Below are 22963 nucleotides of genomic sequence, written 5' to 3'. Positions count from 1 at the left end.
TTATATGTGTTTGCATAACCCTGAGATCCTCCAGGGAATAAATTAAACCTTAATCACCTTCCTTACCCCCCTGCCTAGAAGAGTGCCTGGTGCATAGGAAATACTCAGATGTGTTTTGTGTGCTGACCCCAGGAAAGAATCAAGAAGTAAATGAGAACCCTGCTCAGTTTCTGATATCATTAAGCTCCATTTTCTCCCTTCCTGGAAGCAGCTTGCTTCAAGGTTGCTGGGAGTTGCTAGCGATGGAGCACAGGGACAGGTAGCTGATGACCAGCAAAGTCATCTGCAGGTACAAAGCTCAGGATGTCCCTGGTATCCTAACACACTCCTCTGTCTCCCATACCATGAACTTTACTTGTTTCATTTAGTGTTAGTGTCCCCATATGAGAATAGAATCTCTGTGAGATGATTGGCGCTGTAATCTATTTTGTTCATGGACAAAACCTGGCACAAAGTCAACCCTTGATAAATATTTGCCAAATCAGACCAAAGCCTGGATGTAGAGTGAGCTAGCTTCCCAAAACTTCCTAATGGCTCTTCGAACTGGGCCCAATATTTTCTGGACTGAGCCATGTATTACAACTGTAGAAAAGAGTCATGTGAGGGCAATGAGCTGAGGGTCTCAGAACTCCATGACTTAACTTGGCTTTTAGAGATGCAGCCTAAAACTGCTTAGTACACCAGTGCCCTGGGAGGAGGACTTTCACACCCATTAGAAATTGGGAGACTGGTTGTCTCTCAGCTTTTGTAATTATTTGAAATAATTCTAAAACACTAATAATGCTATAACGACATAGTCAACTATTAGTATATAAACATCAAAATTTTAATATATAATAATATTACATATATTAGATAAGATGGAGTCTATCTTCAGATATTTACTTCTACTAGTTGTTTATCTACTCCTTACCACCATCCATACCCCCAAGGGTATTGTTAGCAGAATCACACACCTGAGGGAGAATGATTTCTATGCATGTACACAGAAGGGTAGGGAGCCTGCCGGTGGTGTCCTCGGATGCCAGGATAGTGCTCACAGCCATGGTGGGTGTGGGGAGCAGACAGAGGCAAAGGAGCAGTATACTGGTAACTGGTGTTTCCTGCAGTGCACACTCCATCCGGATTGGAAAAGATCCAGCCTCCCACTGGAAGAGATAAGAGGAAGACACAGAGGAAGACTCTGTGAACTTCCACACCAAAAATCAGGTTACCAGCCACTTTGCATAGTTATATTTCTGTGTGAATGACAATGTCTACCTGTGTGGAGTTAGATACTACCACCTCTGCTGCTACTCCCCTTCCATGTTAGCAGCAAAGTTGGCTTCTTTGGAGATGGATGACAGGTCCTATCAAGTTTGGAAAATCTCTTAAGAAATGCTGGAATCACAGCTATATAAAATATTATTTGAATGTATAAGTTAATAGAAAATACAAAAGTTAAGTTGCTTCTGACTTAATTGGATTAAAAGTCAGTCCAAGAAGGAGGTGTTAGATGATATGTTAATCATTAATTAATAGCTACTAGGGAATGTTTAATTTGGTTACCCAGAAAGAATAGAGCCCTCCCTGTTTCTGCCAAGTGAGAAAATATCTTTAGTTCTCGCTCCAAGCAAGAGGAGACATGATGCCTCCCATCACCATTCAACAAAAAGGATTCTGAAGGGAAAAAGAGGGAGATGGCTAGCACAAATTGATAAGAATCTTGCAAAACATTTTGGAAAACTGCAAAATATTTCACAGAAATGTGTTTGTGAAAGACCATCTCAATTGATGCAGAAAAAGCATATGACAAAATTTAATACCCTATCATAATAAAAGCATTCAATAAAGAATATAGGAAAATTGCCTCAACATAATAAAGGCCATATAGGACAAGCCCACAGTTAACACCATGCTGCTGCTGCTAAGTCACTTCAGTCATGTCTGACTCTGTGTGACCCCATAGATGGCAGCCCACCAGGCTGCCCCATCCCTGGGATTCTCCAGGCAAGAATACTGGAGTGGGTTGCCATTTCACCACCATACTCAATGGTAAAAAAAACTGAAAGCTTTTCCTCCAAGATCCTGAGCAGGACAAGAATATCCACTCTTACCATTTCCATTCAGCATTGTACTAGAAGCCCTGCTGCTGCTAAGTCGCTTCAGTCATGTCCAACTCTTTGTGACCCCATAGACAGCAGCCCATCAGGCTCCCTGTCCCTGGGACTCTCCAGGCAAGAATACTGGAGTGGGTTGCCATTTCCTTCTCCAAGGCACGAGAGTGAAAAGTCAAAGTGAAGTCGCTCAGTCGTGTCCGACTCTTAGCAACCCCATGAACTGCAGCCCACCAGGCTCCTCCATCCATGGGGTTCTCCGGGCAAGAGTACTGGAGTGGGCTGCCATTGCCTTCTCCACTAGAAGCCCTAGTCAGGGCAATTAGGAATAAAGAAAAAGAAAGAAAAGGCATCCAAATTGGAAATGACGAAATAAAATTATCTCTGTTCATAGATGACACAATCTTATATGTAGAAAACTCTAAATACTCCACAAAAAACTTTTATAATAAACAAATTCAGCAGTTGCAGGGTACAAAATCAACACACAAAAATCAGTTGCATTTCTATACACTAACAATGAACAATCCAAAAACTAACTAAGGAAACAATCCAATTTAGAATAGCACCACAGTTAATAAAGCACCTTGGAACAAAATATACCTACATGGCAAAGACTCATACACTGAAAACTATAAAATATAGATGAAAGAAATTAAAGAAGATATAAATAAATGGAAAGACATCCTACATTCATGGATTGAAGGCTTAATATTATTAAAATGTTCATACTACCCAAAGAAATCTCTATCAAAATCCATAAGACACTTTTGTCAGAAACATAAAGCAATACTAAAATTCCGTGAAGTCGCTCAGTCGTGTCTGACTCTTTGCAACCCCTCCATCCATGGGATTCTCCAGGCAAGAATACTGGAGTGGGTTGCCATTTCCTTCTCCAATAAAATATAGATGAAAGAAATTGAAGAAGATATAAATAAATGGAAAGACATCCTGTGTTCATGGATTGAAAGGCTTAGTATTATTAAAATGTTCATACTACCCAAAGAAATCTCTATCAAAATCCATAAGACACTTTTGTCAGAAACGTAAAGCAATACTAAAATTCATATAGATTCTCAAAGAACTCCAAATAGAACAATCCTGAGATATAAAAATAAAGCAGGAGGCCTCATAGTTTCTGATTTCAAAACACATTACAAAGCTACAATACAGTAAATAGTATGTGTTCAGTTGCCCATTTGTGTCTGACTCTTTGCAACCCCATGGACTGTAGCCTGCCAGGCTCCTCTGTCCATGGAATTTTCCAGGCAAGAATACTGGAGTGGGTTGCCATTTCCTATTTCAGGGGATCTTCCTGACCAGGGATCAAACTCAATCTCCTGTGTCTGCACTGGCAGGCAGATAGTTTACCACTGAACCATCTGGGAAGCCCCTTAATTAGTATGGTGCTGGCATAATGACATATAGACCAATGGCAAAAAATAGATAGATAAATTCCACTTATATGGTCAAATAATCTTCAACAATGGTGCCATGACTACACGATGGGGAAAGGATAGTCTCTTCAGTGAACAGTATTAGAAATAAACTCGTATTACACCATATAAAAATTTTAACTTTAAACAAATAAATGTAAGACCTATAAAACTCCTATAAGAAATGCAGGGGAAAACTTCATGAAATTGGATTTGGCAATGATTTCTTAGATATGACACCAAAAGCACAGACAACAAAAGCAAAAATAAACAAACTACTTCAAACTTTAAAACTTCTGCACAGCAAAAGAAGCAATCAACAGAGTGAAAGGGAAATCTATAGGGTGGAAGAGAATATTGACACACCATAAAACTATAAAAGGAATTAACATCTAGAATATGTAAAGATCTCTTATAACTCAACAATAAAACAACAAAAATCCTAATTAAAACAAGCAAAGGACAGACAGACATTTCTTCAAAGACATAAAAAAAGTCAATATGTATATGAAAAGATGTTCAACATCACTATTCATTAGCAAAACACAAATCAAAACAAGATATCACCTCATACTATTGAAGTGAAGTGAAGTCGCTCAGTTGTGTCCGACTCTTTGAGACCCCGTGAACTGTAGCCCACCAGCCTCCTCCATCCTTGGGATTCTTCAGGCAAGAATACTGGAGTGGGTTGCCATTTCCTTCTCCAGAGGAACTTCTCGACCCAGGGATCAAACCCAGGTCTCCCGCATTGCAGGCAGATGCTTTAACCTCTGAGCCACCAGGATGGCCATTATCCAAAAAAGATCAGGAAATAGTAAGTGTTGGTGAGAATGTGGAGAAATTGGAACCCTTGTGAACTGTTCATGGGGATGTAAAATGGTGCAACTGGCATGGAAAACACTATGGAGTTTCCCTAAAAAATTAAAAATAGAAGTACTGCATGATCCACCAATTTCATTTCTGGCTATATATCCAGGAGAATTAAAGACATTTGCACATTTATGTTCATTGCAGCATTATTCACAGTTGCCAAGAGGTGTAAGTAACCTAAATGACCATCAACAGATTATGGGATAGGCAAATTTGGTATATACATGCAAGTGAATATTATTTCATCCTTAAAAAGAAGGAAATCCTGTCGTATGGTACTATATGGATGAGCCTTGAGGAACATTAGGATAAGCAGAAGCAGCCAGTCATAAAATATATATACCTAGCATGATTCCTCATACTAGGTATCTAAAGGCTATAGATACAGAGGTATAGAGTAGAATGGTGGTGGCCAAGGGCTTTGTGGGGAGGGAGATGTGAAGAGATGAAGTTTGGTGAGTATATGTAGTTTTAACATGCAGGAATTGGGGTAGAGGGGGCAATCAGGTGGTTCTGGGAATCTTTTGAACCAAAATGTGCATGTGATTGACAATATTGTACTATACATACAATTCTTGTGAAGGTGCATTTTATATTATGGTTTTAAGCCACAATAAAAAATGTAGTAAGTATTATGAGGAAAAGGCTTTACTTCAGGTGAATTCATGGGAAAGGACAGAGAGGCCCTAGAAAAAGAAGTACATCCTTTGGCCAACCATCTCTCAACTGAGGGGCCCACAGATAAAGATTCAGACAGGACCAGAAATGTTCTTAAGAATATTGACTAGGGATTGTCATCAACGCTTTTGTGATATGGAAATAGAACTTTTATTAAAACCATTTGCTTAATACTTTTTAAGTATAAGTAAACAAATTGTACAGAATTCATATTACAAAATGTAGGTCAGTCATTCTCAATAAATCATTTTGTTATCTTCATTTTCTCTTTGTTGTATAGACATGTGGCACAAGGGATCACTATCTGAATGACAGAATCAAGATTCAGGTGCTCAGTAAGCAAAGCCAGGCAGAACCAGACTTTTATTCACGAAGTTTGCCACATATAAGGATGTTTACTGAGAAGGTTGCAACACATGAACTTGAAACAGTGTGGTTCCACATGTGATCCTATCCTACGCAAAATAGCTTTTCATTCCAGGTCAGTTAAAAAGTGCTTTTCCTGGATAAATTGTTAGAAATGTGCCATCTCCCACAACTGAATCAGGAAGAAATAGAAAACATGAACAAATTGATTACCAACAATGAAATTTAATCAATAATCAAAAAACTCCCAACAAACAAAAGTTGAATTCTACCAAATGTTTTAAGAAGTAAACATCTATCCTTCTCAAACTATGCCAAAAACTGAAGAGGAAGGAATGCTTCTGAATGCATTCTATGAGGCCAGCATCACCATCATACCAAAACCAGACAACAGCACCACAAAAAGAAAGTTACAAAGCAAAACAAAAAATAACATTGCAGCACTACTTACAATAGCCAAGGAAATGAAGCAAACCACCAAGAGATAAATGAATAAAGAAGGTATATATATATATATATATATATATATATATATATATAAAATATATATACATATATACACACACACACACACACATATACAATGGAATATTATTCAGCCATAAAAAATAATCATGCCATTTTCAAAATCATGGATGGACTTAGAGGGTATTATACTAAGTGAAATAAGTCAGGTAGAAAAATATAAATACCATATGATTTCACTTATACATGGAATCTAAAAAACAAGCCACATGAACAAACATAACAAAACAGAACAGACTCATAGATATAGAGAACAAACAAGTAGTTACCAGATGGTGGGGAGGAAATAACTAGGTGAGGGAGATTAAGAGGTACAAAATTCCAGTCACAAAAGAGTCATGAGGATGAAACGTGCAGTATGGGGAATATAGTCAATAATATTGTAATAACTTTGTATGGTGACAGATGGTAACTAGACAAAGGGAAAAAAAAGACTTCTGAGAAAAGGTTTTTTTAAAGTTATTTTCTGAGAGTTGTTTCTCTTTATGTGGCTATACTGCCACTTCTGTAATGAAAAATGCAGCGAACTTTAGGGGAAGGAGGGAGTAAAGAATTTCATAGCTGGAAAACTGCAGAAGGGATCTTAGCAAACCATTATACTCTAAATTAAAGGGTATCTCAGACACTGATGCTACTGCCCTTGGATTACTGCTGCAGCTTTAGAGGACTTGCTCCACTGTGGAGCCTCCTCTCTGATCTGAGACATGGAGAGGGTGGCACCCTATCAGGTGCATCCAGTCCACCTGCAGAATTCCAGGTATATGACTCCACTAATACTGTAGCTTTCCAGTCAACAAATACAGAAGTTCCTTCATGTGCAAAGCTGTGGCCTTTCTGAGGCATGGCAATGGTGATAAACTCAAAAACCAGAAAGTACTAAGAAAAAGGAAACCCCAAAGCAGGAGTGGAGTATCAGGATAAAGCCTAGAACCAGAATGCACTTTGATGAGCTCTTTAGCTTCCCTGACACAAAAATGGGAGTCAAAGAAATCCACTATTTCCATTTTTCTCTCCTGCCTTGGATTTGTGTACACTCCCCCAGGAGCAGTGGTTCTCTCTGGGAATTCTTGAAAGGGCATATACTTGTCTTGAGTGGAAGAAATAACTGTTGGGTCTTGATAGAATATTGGAAACAAGCCTGAAGCAGTCATGACAGGTAAAAAGTCTGAGCATGGTGGAGATGCTCCTAGTGTAGCCCCAGGCCCCTCCTATCCAGGGTTCACCCAACTCACAGTGAGAATAGGTCACATGCTGGCTTTCAGACATAGCTTCTGGAATATCCTTGAGGTGGTTCCTGAAAGAGCAATGAAAGTGCACCATAGCTGTCCAGCTTACCATTCACATCCAGCATCAAGTACACCCAAGACTGTCTTTGGAGAGCAATAAATTTCTTGAAATAAGAAAATAAAACACTTTTTTCCCCTCAAACTACTATCTTTCCCCCATTCTCCTCCTACTTTATGTTCTTGTGCAATTGCTCTTTGAATTGCAACTTTATAGTCAATCCAATTTACCTTATTTACACCTATCACTATGCAGCTTGATCTTACTGATTTGTGGTTAGTGTTTCTGCTTGCCAAAATTCAAGCAATGATTACAGCAGCTAAGATTTGCATAGAACTTCAGGGCACAGTCACATCTGTGACATGCTAGGTCCACCAATTATCCTATGATAGAATATTACTACATGCTTTCGCAGATTTAGAAAATGGGTCCCAGAAAAGCAAACTGACTTATGCAAGTCAGGAAATGGTAAAGCCAGGACTCAAAAGCCAGGATCTCTCTCTCTCTCAAAGTCTTAAATATTTTTATTATATGACTTTTCTTATCTGAAAAAAGGCATTTCTTCTACATCATCAAAATTAAGTCAAATATTGACAGGACAGACCCCTGTGACACATTATTATAAATACCTGTCCGTTAGTATAGAGCCTTTATGATGAAAAGGAAAGATTAGAAAGTTATAGGAATTAGTGTAAAGATTTGAAACAGACACAACAAAATCCCAACACTTCAAAGGAAATCATTCACAACCCCCAGAAGTCTCTGACTTCTGAAAGACATGAGCCTCTCACATTTATGAATTACTCACCTTTCCTAGGTGAAATCTAGCTTTAAAAAATTTTTTGAAATCGTACTACTCAGACAACTGTGGTAAAGGAAGATTGAATTATTTAAAATTTAAATCACTTAGTTTTTTTTTAATGTGATTATATTAGTTTTAAGAATCTATCATAAGACAGGGCAGATAAAACATGGCCAGTTCCAGGTCCTCCTGTTGTTTAGCTGCTAAGTCGTGTCCAACTCCTTGTGACCCCATAGACTGTAGCCCACGAGGCTCCTCTGCCCATGGGATTTCCCAGGCAAGAATACTGGAGTCGGTTGTCATTTCCTTCTCCAGGGAATCTTCCTGACTCAGGGAACAAATCACAGTACCTGCATTGGCAGGCGAATTATTTAACCCTGAGCCACCTGGGAAGCCCCAGGTTCTCCTGGACCCCTATTATAAATGGCAAGTAATTATAAATTTGTTTTATCTTGCTGATTTTGTTGGACACTGAATTAAATATTAAAAACATGTTTCTATCAAAGGTAATGCAAATGGTTCCTTCCAAGATTATTATAAACTTCATATTTGCAAAGATCATAAGATTTCCCTGAAATTTCTCTACTCACCTTTCCTTAGCATCCAAGAAGGCTTTGGCAAAAGGGTTGTACTTGATTTTGAGAGCTGTTATCTTGTATTTACAAAGACAAGAAGTGTTAGTGAAAGTAGAATATGCATGCGGAACAGAACACTTTATCTTCACCTGTGAATTTCTGTAAAATCAGAATAATTCTCCTCTCTCTTTTTTTCTCCCTCTCCACGTTTCTTTGCTTCCTTCTGCACAAAATCACTATTGCACTGTCCAACAAGAAACATTTTATTGTCACATATGGTGAAAATAGCAAATGCAGTATAAAGTGAGCAAAGAAACGATAAAGCAACAAAATTTCACAAACCTGATGTGCTAAATCTAGCATTTATTCTATTATTAATTCATTTTTTTTAACAGTAATTGAACACCCACCATCTGTCAGTTACTTTTCTAGTCACTGGGACACAAAGGAGAGTATACTGATGAACACCTGTCTCTAGACTCTCAAGTACAGACTAGAATCAACTTCCTGACCTCTTAAATAATCACTTACCCTTTGGGCCATGTTTACACACATGCACACACACACACACAAACTATCAATTCCACCTACTTTCACCCTTTATCTCCCCTAGGCTTAGCCTACTTCATTTTCCTTCAGAGCCATCTGACCAAACATATATTTATCATTTTCATCTCTTCTCACCGGGATGCAAGTGCCTTGAGTACAGTGCAGCATTACCAGCATGTAGGAAAACATCCAGCCTGTAGTAATACCCAACAAATATTTGCTGAATAAAAGAAGATTTTTGGCTCCCTCATCCACCCCTGTACCCACTCTCAGGGTGCATTTACATTGGCAGAGATACGTTGTCAGGAGACAGAGGCTCCGAGGTTAGAGTTTCCCAGGTTTGATTCCCTTGGGGCATGTCCAAGACCAGAATTACAGCATCAGGCTAGTAGCCTGTTGAAAACATAGCCTTAGCCTTGCTGCTAGTTCAGAGGGAACCCTCCGGCATGTGTCCAGGAAAATCTGAGCACTTAGCCAGAGGGCAACGAGATGACAGTTTCCACCTGCTATGGACTGAGAGAGCAGGCAGCATGTCAGTGGATAAGGGACATTATCCAGAGAACAGAGTAGGCCAGGATGTGGCCCCCAACTCCTCCTCACTTTCCAAAGTTGCAAAAGCCCACTTTCCCTTCATAAACCCAGAGGCCATCCTACAGAGTGTAAAAGGGGATGAAAGGCAATCTGAGAAACAAAATGTGTCAGCCTATAAAAACTGAACAGTATTTGAGGGCCTGTTTAAATTTTCAGATATTTGGTTAATTTTTCATTCCACTGACCTGCTAAAGGGTTCAGCTGAGAGACCAGATTAGCTATAGAAAAGAAATTACATTTCCCTGCACATCATCTGTAGGCACTAAGGCAGTAGTTTCCAAACCTGGATGATCATCAGAATCCTTTAAGAAGACTATTAAAACTGGATTCTGGGTATTCTCCCTGGAGGTTCTGACTCAGTTAGCTGGATGGGAGCCTAAAAATCTTATAAAGCTTCCAAATAAAGAAATGCAAATTAAAGCAACAGTAAGATACCATTTTTCCTACCCTATTGAATTATCAAAGCTGAAAATGTAGGTAATCACCAGTGTTGAAACTGGTGTGGGAATTATAAATGGATATGTTCTTTGGAGGGAGGCAATGGGGCTTTGTCTATCACAGTTCTAAACATACACTCTCCTTGACAGAACAATTCCATCCTTGACAGAACATTTCCATTTCTGAGTGCTTAATATTCTCTGCAGTATTATTTATCATAGAAAATAAAACAACTGGAAATGACCTAAACGTCATTTAGGTGGGAAACTGATTGCCTGAAATATAGTGTATCCTCTGCAATAATTTCAGAAAAGGAGATAAATCCTAATCCAATTTACATAGAAAGATATTCATAACGTACTCTTAAATACAGGGGATGGGGAGAAATTGCATACTATTATGAACATGAGCCAATTTGTGTGAGGAAATCTATACACTGTGCATATTTATAAACGAACAGAATATGTGTGGGAAAAAAGCACAGTCTAAGCTATTATTTGTAGTGTCCCTGGGGTGTAGGATTCACAAAATAGGGAAAGAGTAAATTTTTGCCTCTAACTTATCATTTCGTTGTATATACTTCCATACTATTTGTTTATCATGTGAAGTTTTTTTAATAAACATGTATCATTACCATTTAAAAAATTTTTAAGGGTGGAGGAGGAAATGCAAAACTATTAAATATATAGAATGGAAAAGCAGCAAGATACTTCTGTATAGAATGGGGAACTATATTCAATATTCTGAGATAAACCATAAAAAAAGAACATAAAAAGAGAATATGTATATATCTATGTATAACTGAATCACTTTGCTGTACAGCAAAAAATAAAAACATTGTAAAGCAACTATACTTCAATTTTTAATAATCTTTTAAAGTTTAAGCAAAAAGAATCCAACTGATCAGGTATCCTGGTGACCAGCAGTCTTGGAAACTCCTATAGTATGTGGATGAACCAAAAATATTTTGTTCCCACAGAGTTTACAGAGGCCAGATGCTGGCTCCTTAGCTGTAACCATTAGTGTGGCCCAAGTTAGGCAGGAAAAGATCTACATATGGCCCCAAAAAAGCTAACAAGTGGGACAGATAGTATAACACAAACCCAAAGGGGGTGCACAGTTGGATCAATTCCCACAGACTTGCTCTAGAGCAGGAGAGACGCCGAGCTTTGTCAGGTCCAGGGCCTGGAAACAAAGACTCCTGCATTTCTGCTGGTTGTATTACAATACACCACTGTGCCTTATTGGCACCAAGAGAAGAAACACTGGTGGAGCTTTGGCAAGCAGGGAGAAGGAGGTGGAAAGTGATTACCACACTGTTTAACTTTGTCTCTACCAAGTCTATCTGAGTGTATCTGAATGTTAGAAAACCTACCTTTCATTCAAGTTTGGTCATAGCAATAAAAGCACCACCCCCTAGTCCCACTACACTCCCCCAGGTGACATTTACACATACATACACACACACACTCACCTCCTCGTTCTGATAGGCAGTCACAGCTATGAACTGGGTTTCAGGGAAGGAGCAGTTCATCACCATTCGATGGGCATCTCCAACACGCACTATGTGAACCTGGGGTTCATATTTATGCAGAGAATTCAACATTATCTGTTTAGGTGGAAGAAGAGAGAGAACACACAAAGCCTGGGGCATCACAGGTTACAGATGACTCAGCATCTCTGATTAGTCCTAAGGTTAACACCCACCTCATTTAGGGCCACACACATTGATCCCCAGTCATCTGAGCTGCCACTGTCTCTCTGAGAAATTATTGAAGGGAGATTTTTTTAGAAACTCTTAAGGAGAATAACTTTGGAGCTGCTTGTGAGGGTGACTAGGCACATACACACATAAGAGGGTGAAGGGTGGGTTGCCAGAGAAGAGCTGGTCTAAACAGTGTTCGGTTTTCTGCCAAAATCCTGGCTTCCTTTTTTTTTTTTTTTCCTCCTATTTTCAGCACAACGATATGAATTTTGCTCTGTTAAAACATACTGTTTTTCTTCCTATGAGAAAGTGCCAGTCTATGTTTGATGCAGGATACAGGATGCTTGGGGCTGGTGCACGGGGATGATCCAGAGAGATGATACGGGGTGGGAGGTGGGAGGGGGGTTCATGTTTGGGAACTCATGTACACCCGTGGTGGATTCATGCTGATGTATGGCAAAACCAATACAGTATTGTAAAGTAAAATAAAGTAAAACTAAAAAATTTTTTAAAAAAGAAAGTGTGTTAGTGTTAGAAGCTCAGTCATGTCTGAATCTTTGCAACCAATCTAGCCCACCAAGCTCCTCTGTCCATGGAATTCTCCAGGCAATAATACTGGAAAGGGTTGCCATTCCCTTCTCCAGGGGATCTTCCTGATCCAGGGATCAAACCTGGGTCTTCTGAATCACAGGCAGATTCTTTACCATCTGAGCCACCACGGAAGCCCCCAAGTAAGAATTCCTAATTGTCTCAAAATCCTGACAAAGGGCTGAATTACCTAAAAAGTAATGATAGCTGACATCTGCTGGTTATATAACACCCACTCTTTGTGATTCAAATCAAAGGTTTATTGAAAGTCTCCTGTTGTGAAAACTGGGAGAGAATAATAGTTTACTTTTCAATTTCCTGATTCAATAAAGAACTGGAAACTTCCGAATATTGCAGAGACTTGGGAAAATGACTTACCATTCTTAAAACAAGAACCCCTACATCCCAGCTGGATAAGCACAGAGATCAGAGAAGGGGTGAAACGTCTAAGGGCTTATGAGACTGACCAAAGTGAAATCTGGGGGAATAAGACCTCTTTCCCCATTTGGGTCTAATCCCTCCAAACAGTCTACATTTTATAAAGCAAATAGCAACCTTGCACAGCACACTAGTATGCACAATCCTACCAGAGAAAACAAAAGAGTAAAAAGCCTCAAAATCTTGTTTACTCTAATTGGAGACCTTAAATAAAACCCTCTTTATTTAAGGTTTGTTTGGATTCTTTTTCTGAAAACCCAAAGCTGATTCATTCTATTGATAATTATCATAATGCCCAAGTAGAGGGAGCAATTATTTCATTTAGGAGCAGCTTTTTATTAAGATGCCACTTACACCAAAAAAAAGGTGGGGGGAGAGAGAATAATAAAACCCTGGTACCCACAAACATCTCCCTCCTCCCAGGCTTGGTAAAAAGCACCGCACACAAGGCAAAACTCTGAAAGGCCCCTGATGATTAAGTAAACTACTGCACTCTCTCACTCTCTCTTAACATCAGGAAGTCCATTAAAAACTGAAAGCACCAATTAAGAGCTGTTTATTCCTGTTCACATTTGGACTCTGGGGAATAATTGGCTTCTGTGAGAGAAGAGGTCGGTGAGGACCCCCTAATTGCCTAAATGCACCCTTGATATTTCTTGATGGGTGTTGTGGGGCAGCCGGGTGGCCAGGCTACCAAGCATACCTGCCCACCTCCGTTGAGCTTATTGGTCAGCTTCACTTTGCTGAAGGAGATGGGTGCCTTCATCCAATGGGCACCGAAGTTGGGGGAGTCTGGGTGGATGTAGACACAGCTGTGGCTGGAGACCTCTGGCTTGCCTGCAGGCACCCATTCTCCATTGACATACTTCCAGCGATGACTGTCCGTTGGGACAAAGTCCAGAAGGAGTGAGTACATGGCATTGGGGTCCAGCCCTGTGATGCTAATCTTTAGGACTGGGAACATCCGTCTAAAAGAAAAGGCAAAAATTGAGCCACAAGAAGGATATTAGAATGTTAGGAACATCTCTCTAGTTGTCTAGCCCTCTCTCTGCTCAGAGGAGACTGTCCTTGGAGGGCTCTGGTGGTGCAGAAAATGCACAGGGGGAAGCCAAATTAAAGAGGGGCCAGGCCAGCAACCTCGAAGTCAGCCAAGCCTCTTTTTACCAATGTATTTTATATTGAGGTTTTTTAAAATATAAATTTATTTATTTTACTTGGAGGTAAGATGACCCAGAGGGATGGTACAGGGAGGGGGGCCGGAGGGGGGGTTCAGGATGGGGAACACGTGTATATTGAGGTTTTACTTTTAAACGTTGTGCTCTGTTTTAAAGTCTGAAAATCATTGATCTAGCCATTTGACTAGAATGAAATTCCTCCTGAAATTTGAGGTATTATAGACAGGCAGGTACCAGGTCTTCACAGAGCTTCCTTCAAAGGTTTTCTCTCAGCATACATCAGATTTTCACACTATTGCCACAGAGCAGGCCTTCTCTGTATCACAAAACAGTTCTAAATAATAGTAACAGTGTTAATACGGAAAACATGGTTTGTGGTAAAGGCAGTGAAGGGGACCCTTGACTCTACATATTTAGACCAGTTCCTTCCCTGCAGGAGTTGTCAGAGGCTTTAATTCACCTGTATGCACTTTGAGAAGGGAAGAGGGATTCCGCATTCTGCACTTGTGTACCAGTGCAACGATCTTCTCACTGAGCGTCTTATGGGAATTTGTGTTCAAGAAATACACTTTGAGGACTTCCCTGGTGGTCCAGTGGTTAAGAATCTGCCTGCCAATGCAGGGGACATGGGTTCCATCCCTGGTCTTGGAAGATTCCACATGCTATAGGGCAACTAGGCCCATGAGCCACAGCTACTGAAGCCTGCATGCTATAGAGCCCTCAAACCACAACTAGAGAGTAGCCCCAACTCAGCACAACTAGAGAAAACCTGCACACAGCAACAAAGACCCAGTGCAGCCAAAAATAAATAAAAAATTTTTAAAGGAAGATGTATACTTTAAGACATGATGATCTGAATTTATTGGTCCTTCTCCCACCCTCTGGGGGATTCCCAGGTGGCTCAGTGATAAAGAATCTGCCTGCCAATGCAGGAGACGTGGGTTTGATCCCTGGGTTGGGAAGATCCCCTGGAGAAGAAAATGGCAACCCACTCCAATATTCTTGCCTGGGAAATCCCACTGCCAGAGGAGCCTAGCTGGCTACAGTCCACAGGTCCCTGAAAGAGCCGGACATGTGGTAGAGCCTAAACAGCTGCAGCAGCAGCTCCTATGCTCCAAGAAAATACCAGCAAGCTTACTCTCACAAATATTTGGAGGAGCCATCTCACCTGGCTTCTGATTCTCTTTAGCTTATTTTTCCTTCACCAAGCTCTCTACGTTGCTCCAATCTCCTCAAAAGACCTAGTTTCCATACAGACACCCCTACCACCTCCCGATTGCCCCAGAAGCTATCTTATTTGTCAATACATCTTTGAAAATCTGAGTCTCCAAGTTGAAAAGCTAACAAACTAGGGTCCAAACACTTGCTACTCAGAGTCGGTTCATGACTCAGCAGCAGCAGTAATCAGAAATGCAGCAGCTCAGATCAAACTCCAGACATACACAATCAAAATCTGTGCTTTTCAAAATCTCCAGTTAAGTCACCAGAACTTTAAAGCTTAAAATGTACTGGTCTAGGGTATCTTTAGCTTTTAAGATAGCAACTAAGGAGACATCCAAGGGAGTAAGGGGAGTCACTTGGAGGATTTGTGCTTCTATTAAGGTTGGGAAGAGAATAAAAAAGGGAAAACTGAGTATGTCCATTGCTAAAAGAAGGAGTCCAAGGACGCCGGGTATGGAAATATTAAAAGCATAATGGGTATAGATGAGGGACTGGAGGGTCACCAAGGGAATCCTCCTGTGCCCAGTAGTGCCTAGTTTTGAAATGAGGTACAATAAGAACTGTCACATATGGAAAGTGAAGAAATTGACCAACGGATAACAAAGGCTGGATCTAGAGATGGACTCAAGCCATCCAGGCTCCTCAGTCTTCTGAGCTTAAATTACATGGGCTCCCTGAACACTCTGGACAGACAGGATATTTTTCCCCTTGGCTCATCACCTCATCAATACTTCCTTCCAACTCCTTTGCTGGGTCCTCTTCCAACTTAGTCCTCCAGCTGTGTATGAATAACAGGGATCTGTTTTCAGTAGCCCCTCTTTTCTAAGTGGTCTTAGAGACCACTTCAAAACTCATGGCAAAATACAAAGAACCTGGGGGAGTTTACACCAACCAAGGTTTATACCCCAGTATGGCTCCTAGCAAGCATTTAATAGATAGCAAATAGATAGTACCTTTGAGTACCAGAGGCTGGATAAGATAATGAAAATGAAGCTTGGTGAGTTTAAGTAAACCAACTTAAGTCCATGTATTCAGGAAGAGCGAGAGTTGACACCTAACAAACTGAATTATAACCTACATTTGAAATCATTCCTCATACTCACTAGATGGCTATAATAAGAATAAAAAGTGAATAACAACAAGCATAGGTGAGGATGTGGAGAAATTGGAACACTTATACATTGCTGGTGGAATATACAATGGACCAGCCACTCTGGAAAAAATGTGAGTCTTGCAATTCCTCTAACAAGTTAAAATACAGAGTTACCATATGACCCTGCAATTCCACGCCTAGGTGTTATGTACATGAGTAAGCCAACTTTTTCACTCTCCTCTTTCACTTTCATCAAGAGGCTTTTAGTTCCTCTTCACTTTCTGCCATAACGGTAGTATCATCTGCATATCTGAGGTTATTGATATTTCTCCCGACAATCTTGATTCCAGCTTGTACTTCTCCCAGCCCAGCGTTTCTCATGATGTACTCTGCATAGAAGTTAAATAAGCAGGGTGACAATATTCAACCTTGACATGCTCCTTTTCCTATTTGGAACCAGTCTGTTGTTCCATGTCCTGTTCTAACTGTTGCTTCCTGACCTGCATATAGGTTTCTCAAGAGGCAGGTCAGGTGGTCTGTATTTCCATCTCTTTCAGAATTTTCAAGTCAGTGATGCCATCCAGCCATCTCATCCTCTGTTGTCCCCTTCTCCTCCTGTTCCCAATCCCTCCCAGCATCAGAGTCTTTTCCAATGAGCCAACTCTTCGCATGAGGTGGCCAAAGTACTGGAGTTTCAGCTTTAGCATCATTCCTTCCAAAGAACACCCAGGACTGATCTCCTTCAGAATGGACTGGTTGGATCTCCTTGCAGTCCAAGGGACTCTCAAGAGTCTTCTCCAACACCACAGTTCAAAAGCATCAATTCTTCAGCACTCAGCTTTCTTCACAGTCCAACTCTCCCATGCATACATGACCACTGGAAAAACCATAGCCTTGACTAGATGGACCTTTGTTGGCAAAATAGTGTCTTTGCTTTTGAATATGCTATCTAGGTTGGTCATAACTTTTCTTCCAAGGAGTAAGCGTCTTTTAATTTCATGGCTGCAGTCACCATCTGAAGTGATTTTGGAGCCCCAAAAAATAAAGTCTGACACTGTTTCCGCTGTTTCCCCATCTATTTCCCATGAAGTGATGGGACCAGATGCCATGATCTTCATCTTCTGAATGTTGAGGGAGATGACAGAGAATGAGATGGCTGGATGGCATCACTGACTCGATGGACGCGAGTCTGAGTGAACTCCGGGAGTTGGTGATGGACAGGGAAGCCTGGCATGCTGTGATTCTTGGGGTCCCAAAGAGTCAGACACGACTGAGCAACTGAACTGAACTGAACTGAATGAAAACATACACCCACATAAAAACTTATATACAGACATTCATAGTGGCATTATTCATTACAGTTGAAAATTGGAAACAACACACATGTCCATTGATGGGTGAATAAATAAAATGAAGTATATTTATACAGTGAATTGTTATTTGTCAATAAAAATGCTACAACACAGATGAACCATGAAGACATTATGGTATACTTTAAACAAGTTTTTTTGGATTGTATAGTATGTAAATTATCACAACAAAGCTGTTAACAAAAAAAGTAAATAAAGAAAAAGTAAAGAAGTAAAGAAGCATCCTGGTTCTTAGAAGAACACATGTAAAACATGGTAGGACCATTTGTTGCTTTAATCTCTAATACTTCATTTGCTGAGAATTTTATCATTATTTTTCTTTTTTAATCACTACAGAAATGAACTGATGTGTATTTTTATCTTCTTTATACCAATGATGTCATAAATGTCACCAATGTAAATAAATGTCAACTTGCCCAAAGTCTTATAACTAGCACTTGAAGCCACCCTGACTCCAAGCCAAGTTCAGCACCTCCTGCTCTCCTCTGCCTCTTTCTCCAGCCTCACAAGGACTGGGATGTGATATCTCTTTACTTGTGGGCAACACTCATGACCAGGCTGTTTTCAGGGATGAGCTGCACTTCTTTGATCTTTTCTCCCTTTTCTTCCATCTCTGTGGCTAACCACAGAGATGGCCAAGAATCTTTGAGAAGCTGAGAAATATGTAAACCAATCCCTATAGCAGAGAGAGAGAAGCAAATGTAGTAGGGAATATAAGCACTGCCCAAAACCATGCTTGAGGAACCATACATGCTTAGGATTGGCCATGAACTCTGTATTGTTTAGCTATTAGGCTAGTTTCTCAGTTTTTATTTATCTTACAGGGGATCTTGAGAGCCCCTGTAAGCTCTGCTGAAAGAGGCTGTGAAGACTGAGATCTATAGGAAGAGAGAGGGCAGACAAGGCAGATTTTCTAGGTGGGGAAACAGCAGAGATGGTTAAAGGCAAAATTCAGGAAGTAAACTCTCTTTTTTCCCCCACAAAATTTTAATAATCATAAAGCATTCATCAGGGTTTTGGAGTGTGTGTGTATGCAGACACATTGGGCATGGATGTTTAGACTTATGTGAAGATGAGAGAAGGGGCAAGTAACCAAAGTAGCCTGGTTAGAGGCAGATCACACAAAAACATATGATCCTCATAAACCGCAATTGTAAACTTCAGAGAAAAACCTCCATAGACTACAGGGACATGGACAATTCTTTCCTGATGTGCAACATTGGTTTTCTCTTCCACTATACCTTCAGGGCCCTTGTTGCCTCCCACTATGAGCATTAGCTCACCGAACCAACATCTCTAAATCACTGGGAAGTTCAACTTAGTGATCCTAACATTTTATGATAATAAATGGATACACCAATTACATCAGAAATTCTTCCAGTTTATTAAAATCTTCTCAAGGCAAATTTAATCTGAATGAAATCAAATTATTCAACTGCATAGAAATACACATGAAATATAGCTTTCCCCCCAAGGCAAATATGTTACTGTAGAGAAAACAAAAGTTACAAGAGATTTCACTTATTTGCCACTGAAATCTGAAATAAATCTTTTTGTGCGACCTAAAATACAAGTTCCTAGCTTAAAGGATGGAAATGAAAGGAAGTATTTACAAGCTAATGCACTAGAGATGATTCAAATGAGCTCTAAGGAGGTATTATAATTGTTATTGTTATGTCTGGAAGGCTATTGAATATCGATAACTAAGCATTGTCAATAAAAAAGGAGGGGAAGAAAAGAGAGGAGAGAGAAAAGAAGCAGTCAAACAGCACGAGGAAGGGACAGGAGAGGAAGGAATGAAGAACCATCATAATCCCAGTTTCTGAGGATAATTCACTGTTTTTCAGGGAAAATCTCTATCACTTCTGATCAATGTCAGAAGCAAGCCTCCTATTTATGCATATAAATAGATGCTCATTTGAAAATGAGCCTTTTCATTCATCATCCCATCTATGCTATTTTAAAATTTGCTATTACAGAGGACAATTATGCTCTAGAGTACAGGAGATATCTGATTAACCCCATCAAAGATTTAGAAAAGTCAGAAAGTTAACTGACTACAGGGGCAGGAGGGTAACATGAACGAAAAGGGCCAAGACTGGGTATTAACTACCAGGAATGTTCTTTCTTTCCAGAGAAGGGCCACAGTTCCATCTGCCTTAGGCTCAGGAGTTGGTATGAAAGATAAGGATGGGGCATCTGAAGGAGACATTGTGGGTCTACTGACAGAAGAAAATGGGTCAAAAGTAGTGATACAAGGAGAAAAAAAGAGGGAAAAGAGAGATGAAGAGGAGAATAAAGAAGACAGCAAAACAAGAAAGATGTGCCTATATCAAGAGCAGAAAAGTGTTGTTAACAGTTTATTCTGAGAAACTAAACAGACTGAGAGTAATTCCAGATCACACTCATTCATTACCAACTGCATTCATTTCTTAGAGATTTGTCTTCCCTTCTTTATCCGAAATACAAAGGGAACTATCTCCTGGCAAAATCTTGACCAGGAGGGGTTCAGAGATCCTAAGAAAAGATTTAATTCACCGAGGAGGTAACATGTCAGCAGGACCTCCACAGAAAATAAGAATAATCACATTGATCATAATTAGACTTTTTCTACAGAGAATAATTTTCACATAGTTAATGACTTTAAATATGTGAAGACTTCTCAACTTTAAATATGGAGAAAATTATATAGGTGCAGAAAGGCAAGAGAATGCTCTTCTAAAATTGTAAAAGAATATACCAATATGACATATTATTAAGTAGAATCTTATAATGGTTTTCAAAATTTTTATTTATTCCTCATTCAAATATATGGACTATATTTTTACTTGATGATTATACTTATTTTAATATCATATATGACCACTTTGACAGCCAAATAAATAGTATGAGGCTAAGTATTAGTGTAACTAAAATAATAATAAACAGAAAGGTTTACCTGTCATCAGACATCATAAAACTTTTAAAATTGTATCATCACTCATCTTTAAAAGGAAAGAAAGTATATCTAGTTTTAGGAATTGGGGATAATTCTTTGAAATTACAAACATGTTTTCTATTTCTTTTTACAGAATATAATGCATCAATACAGATCAAGAGTAAGAAGAGGTGAAATTACAATTAAAATTATTAAAAATAACAAATTCTATATATGAAATAAATATGGGACCCATTTAGAGAGAGAAAATATAAGCATCAAGCAAGATTGATATTCTTGCTACTATTAGTAATCACAATTTATTGAAAGGCTATTATCTCTAGAACAGTTTTTATTTATGAAGCACTGTAATGTCACACAACAACACTCAAGTTCATAATTTTCCCAGATAGAATGGTTCATTCTCTATGCCATGCATTTTATTCAGAAATGGAAAAGTGAGAAGTCAGAAATGAAAGTGCTTTTCACAAGGATAAAAGCCTGCCAGAATTTCAGCTAGCTGGGACTTTTCTCTCATTGGAAAGCAGAATTTCTCTCAAAAGTCACAACCTTTGAGATTGTGCTGAAACTAACCATATTGAAAATACCTTTCAATGAACTTTTTTGACCATGTGAACAGAAAGATCAGTATCACATTAATATTGAGAGCTGTTTGGCTAAGCTTGCGAACAATACTTTCTTTCTAAATATTTCTATCTCCTTTACTAAACAGAAACCCCTAATATTACCTTAGATAGTCACTTGGCAGAAATAGATTTAATATAATCCAAGAAATGCCAACAGAGACTCCATTTTCGTTAATCCCTAATTTGTTGCAATGAAAAAAACAGAAGGCATCTTCTCTTTTCTCAGTCAGTATATTATGGGTTCATTTACTATTACTCCAGTGGCTTTCATGCTGTCACAAACACACACAGTTTCAAATGAACACTCACCACAAACACACAGGAAGAAGCAAGTGTAGTAAGAGGAAATGAGATTAAATTTGCCTTTTAGCCTCTGAATCTTCAGCTTGTCAGAAATGTCTCGCAAGTTTGCTATACTTCAGACAAGATCACCCAGCTTCCAGATAAAGTTGCCTTTTATTTTTATCTTATCTGAATGGAATTGGGGTTCAAAGAATAGTAGTAATCTGCTACCATCTGAGCCACCAGGGAAGCCCCCAGGATGTACAGTCAGTCAAAAATTAACATTATTTTCTGACATTTGAGTTCATTTCCCAAACCCACAGGACATGCCCCCCTTTACAGTAATTTCAAAGTATTTCTTCATTTAAAATGCAGGCAAAACAGGTGGCTTCATGCTCCACTTCTCTGACGATCTCAGAGAAATTAATTAAGTTGGCTGGGGGAAAGCCGTAGGAGACTGTCCTCGGGAGTGTTTAATCAGACCCCGCTACCTCTGAGTGAAGAGCTGCAGCCTTTTCTATGTTCAAGGGGCCTTGCCTCCCTTGCCAAGCCCCGCCAGCCCAAGTAGAGCCACAGATAATCTCACCTGCCATTCTTGGTCACGATCATTTCGTTAGTGACTTCCTTGAACCTCTGCCAGAGAGGGGCATCCTCCAGAATGATCTGAAGTTGCTTCTCTGTAGGGTCGCCTTTTTCCCTCCCTGCCTGAAGCTCACTTTCCACCACATTGAGCAGACGAGAAACAGTTCCATCACAGGTCTTCTGAGTGTCCAACTCACTCATGGCCACAGGCCCCTCTCAAACTTTGCTGAGAAATGGTAGTTACTTTGCCGGCTTCCACCTCTTTCCTCCTGTCACTTGCCTGCTTTTCAAATCCAGCTGGACAGTGCCTGGGAAGCTGGGGAAGAGATGCCTAGTCTCTTGCCTAAGATCCTAGCATGACACCCTGAAAGTCTACAAATTATACCACCAACCTGTTAAGCTTTAGCTGGGGGTGGGTGGAAGGGAGAGGTGGGGAAGAAAAAGCCCTCTCTTAATTACTCACTGGATCAGGTGGGAGAAAGCCTGGCTTTCCCATTGGCTGCTGTGTATAGAGTAGATATTTAAGAAGGGTACTCCATCCAAATTATCAGGCTTTTATCTTGCTGTACCTGAAGAGGTCTAATCGGTGTATTGAGGACCATTTTCCAGTTAATTAAAATTGTTGTGGGCCCAGACTGTAACAATCAGGCAAATCACATTTGTGTCTAAATCATGGCTTGTGGTATCTATAGGGAAAAAGAAGCATCGGAAACCTTGATGCCGAAACAGGATTTC

General features: G+C 39.7%; 1 protein-coding gene across 4 annotated transcripts in view; it reads right to left on the bottom strand.

Moving 5' to 3' along the window:
• Window positions 1–22601, bottom strand: part of TBX19 (T-box transcription factor 19) — a 28232-nt gene extending 5631 nt beyond the window's left edge. For 2 of the 4 annotated variants that reach the window (XM_004002747.6, XM_060415952.1), the window contains exons 1-6: window positions 22233–22601; window positions 13645–13909; window positions 11685–11819; window positions 8648–8709; window positions 7204–7265; window positions 957–1148 (exon numbers count right to left, since the gene is read on the bottom strand). In XM_004002747.6, the coding sequence (XP_004002796.3) occupies window positions 957–1148; window positions 7204–7265; window positions 8648–8709; window positions 11685–11819; window positions 13645–13909; window positions 22233–22429 (913 nt within the window). In that variant the 5' untranslated portion in view covers window positions 22430–22601. Of the gene's footprint in view, window positions 1–956; window positions 1191–7203; window positions 7266–8647; window positions 8710–11684; window positions 11820–13644; window positions 13910–22232 lie in introns of all 4 variants that reach the window. The other 2 variants (XM_060415945.1, XM_060415955.1) reach the window with 2 other exon arrangements.
• Window positions 22602–22963: the final 362 nt, after the last annotated feature.

Source organism: Ovis aries, chromosome 1 (genome assembly GCF_016772045.2).
Source record: "Ovis aries strain OAR_USU_Benz2616 breed Rambouillet chromosome 1, ARS-UI_Ramb_v3.0, whole genome shotgun sequence".
Classification (NCBI taxonomy): domain Eukaryota; kingdom Metazoa; phylum Chordata; class Mammalia; order Artiodactyla; family Bovidae; genus Ovis; species Ovis aries.
Note: the sequence above shows the minus strand (reverse complement) of the source record. Positions and strands in the feature narration are given on the sequence as shown.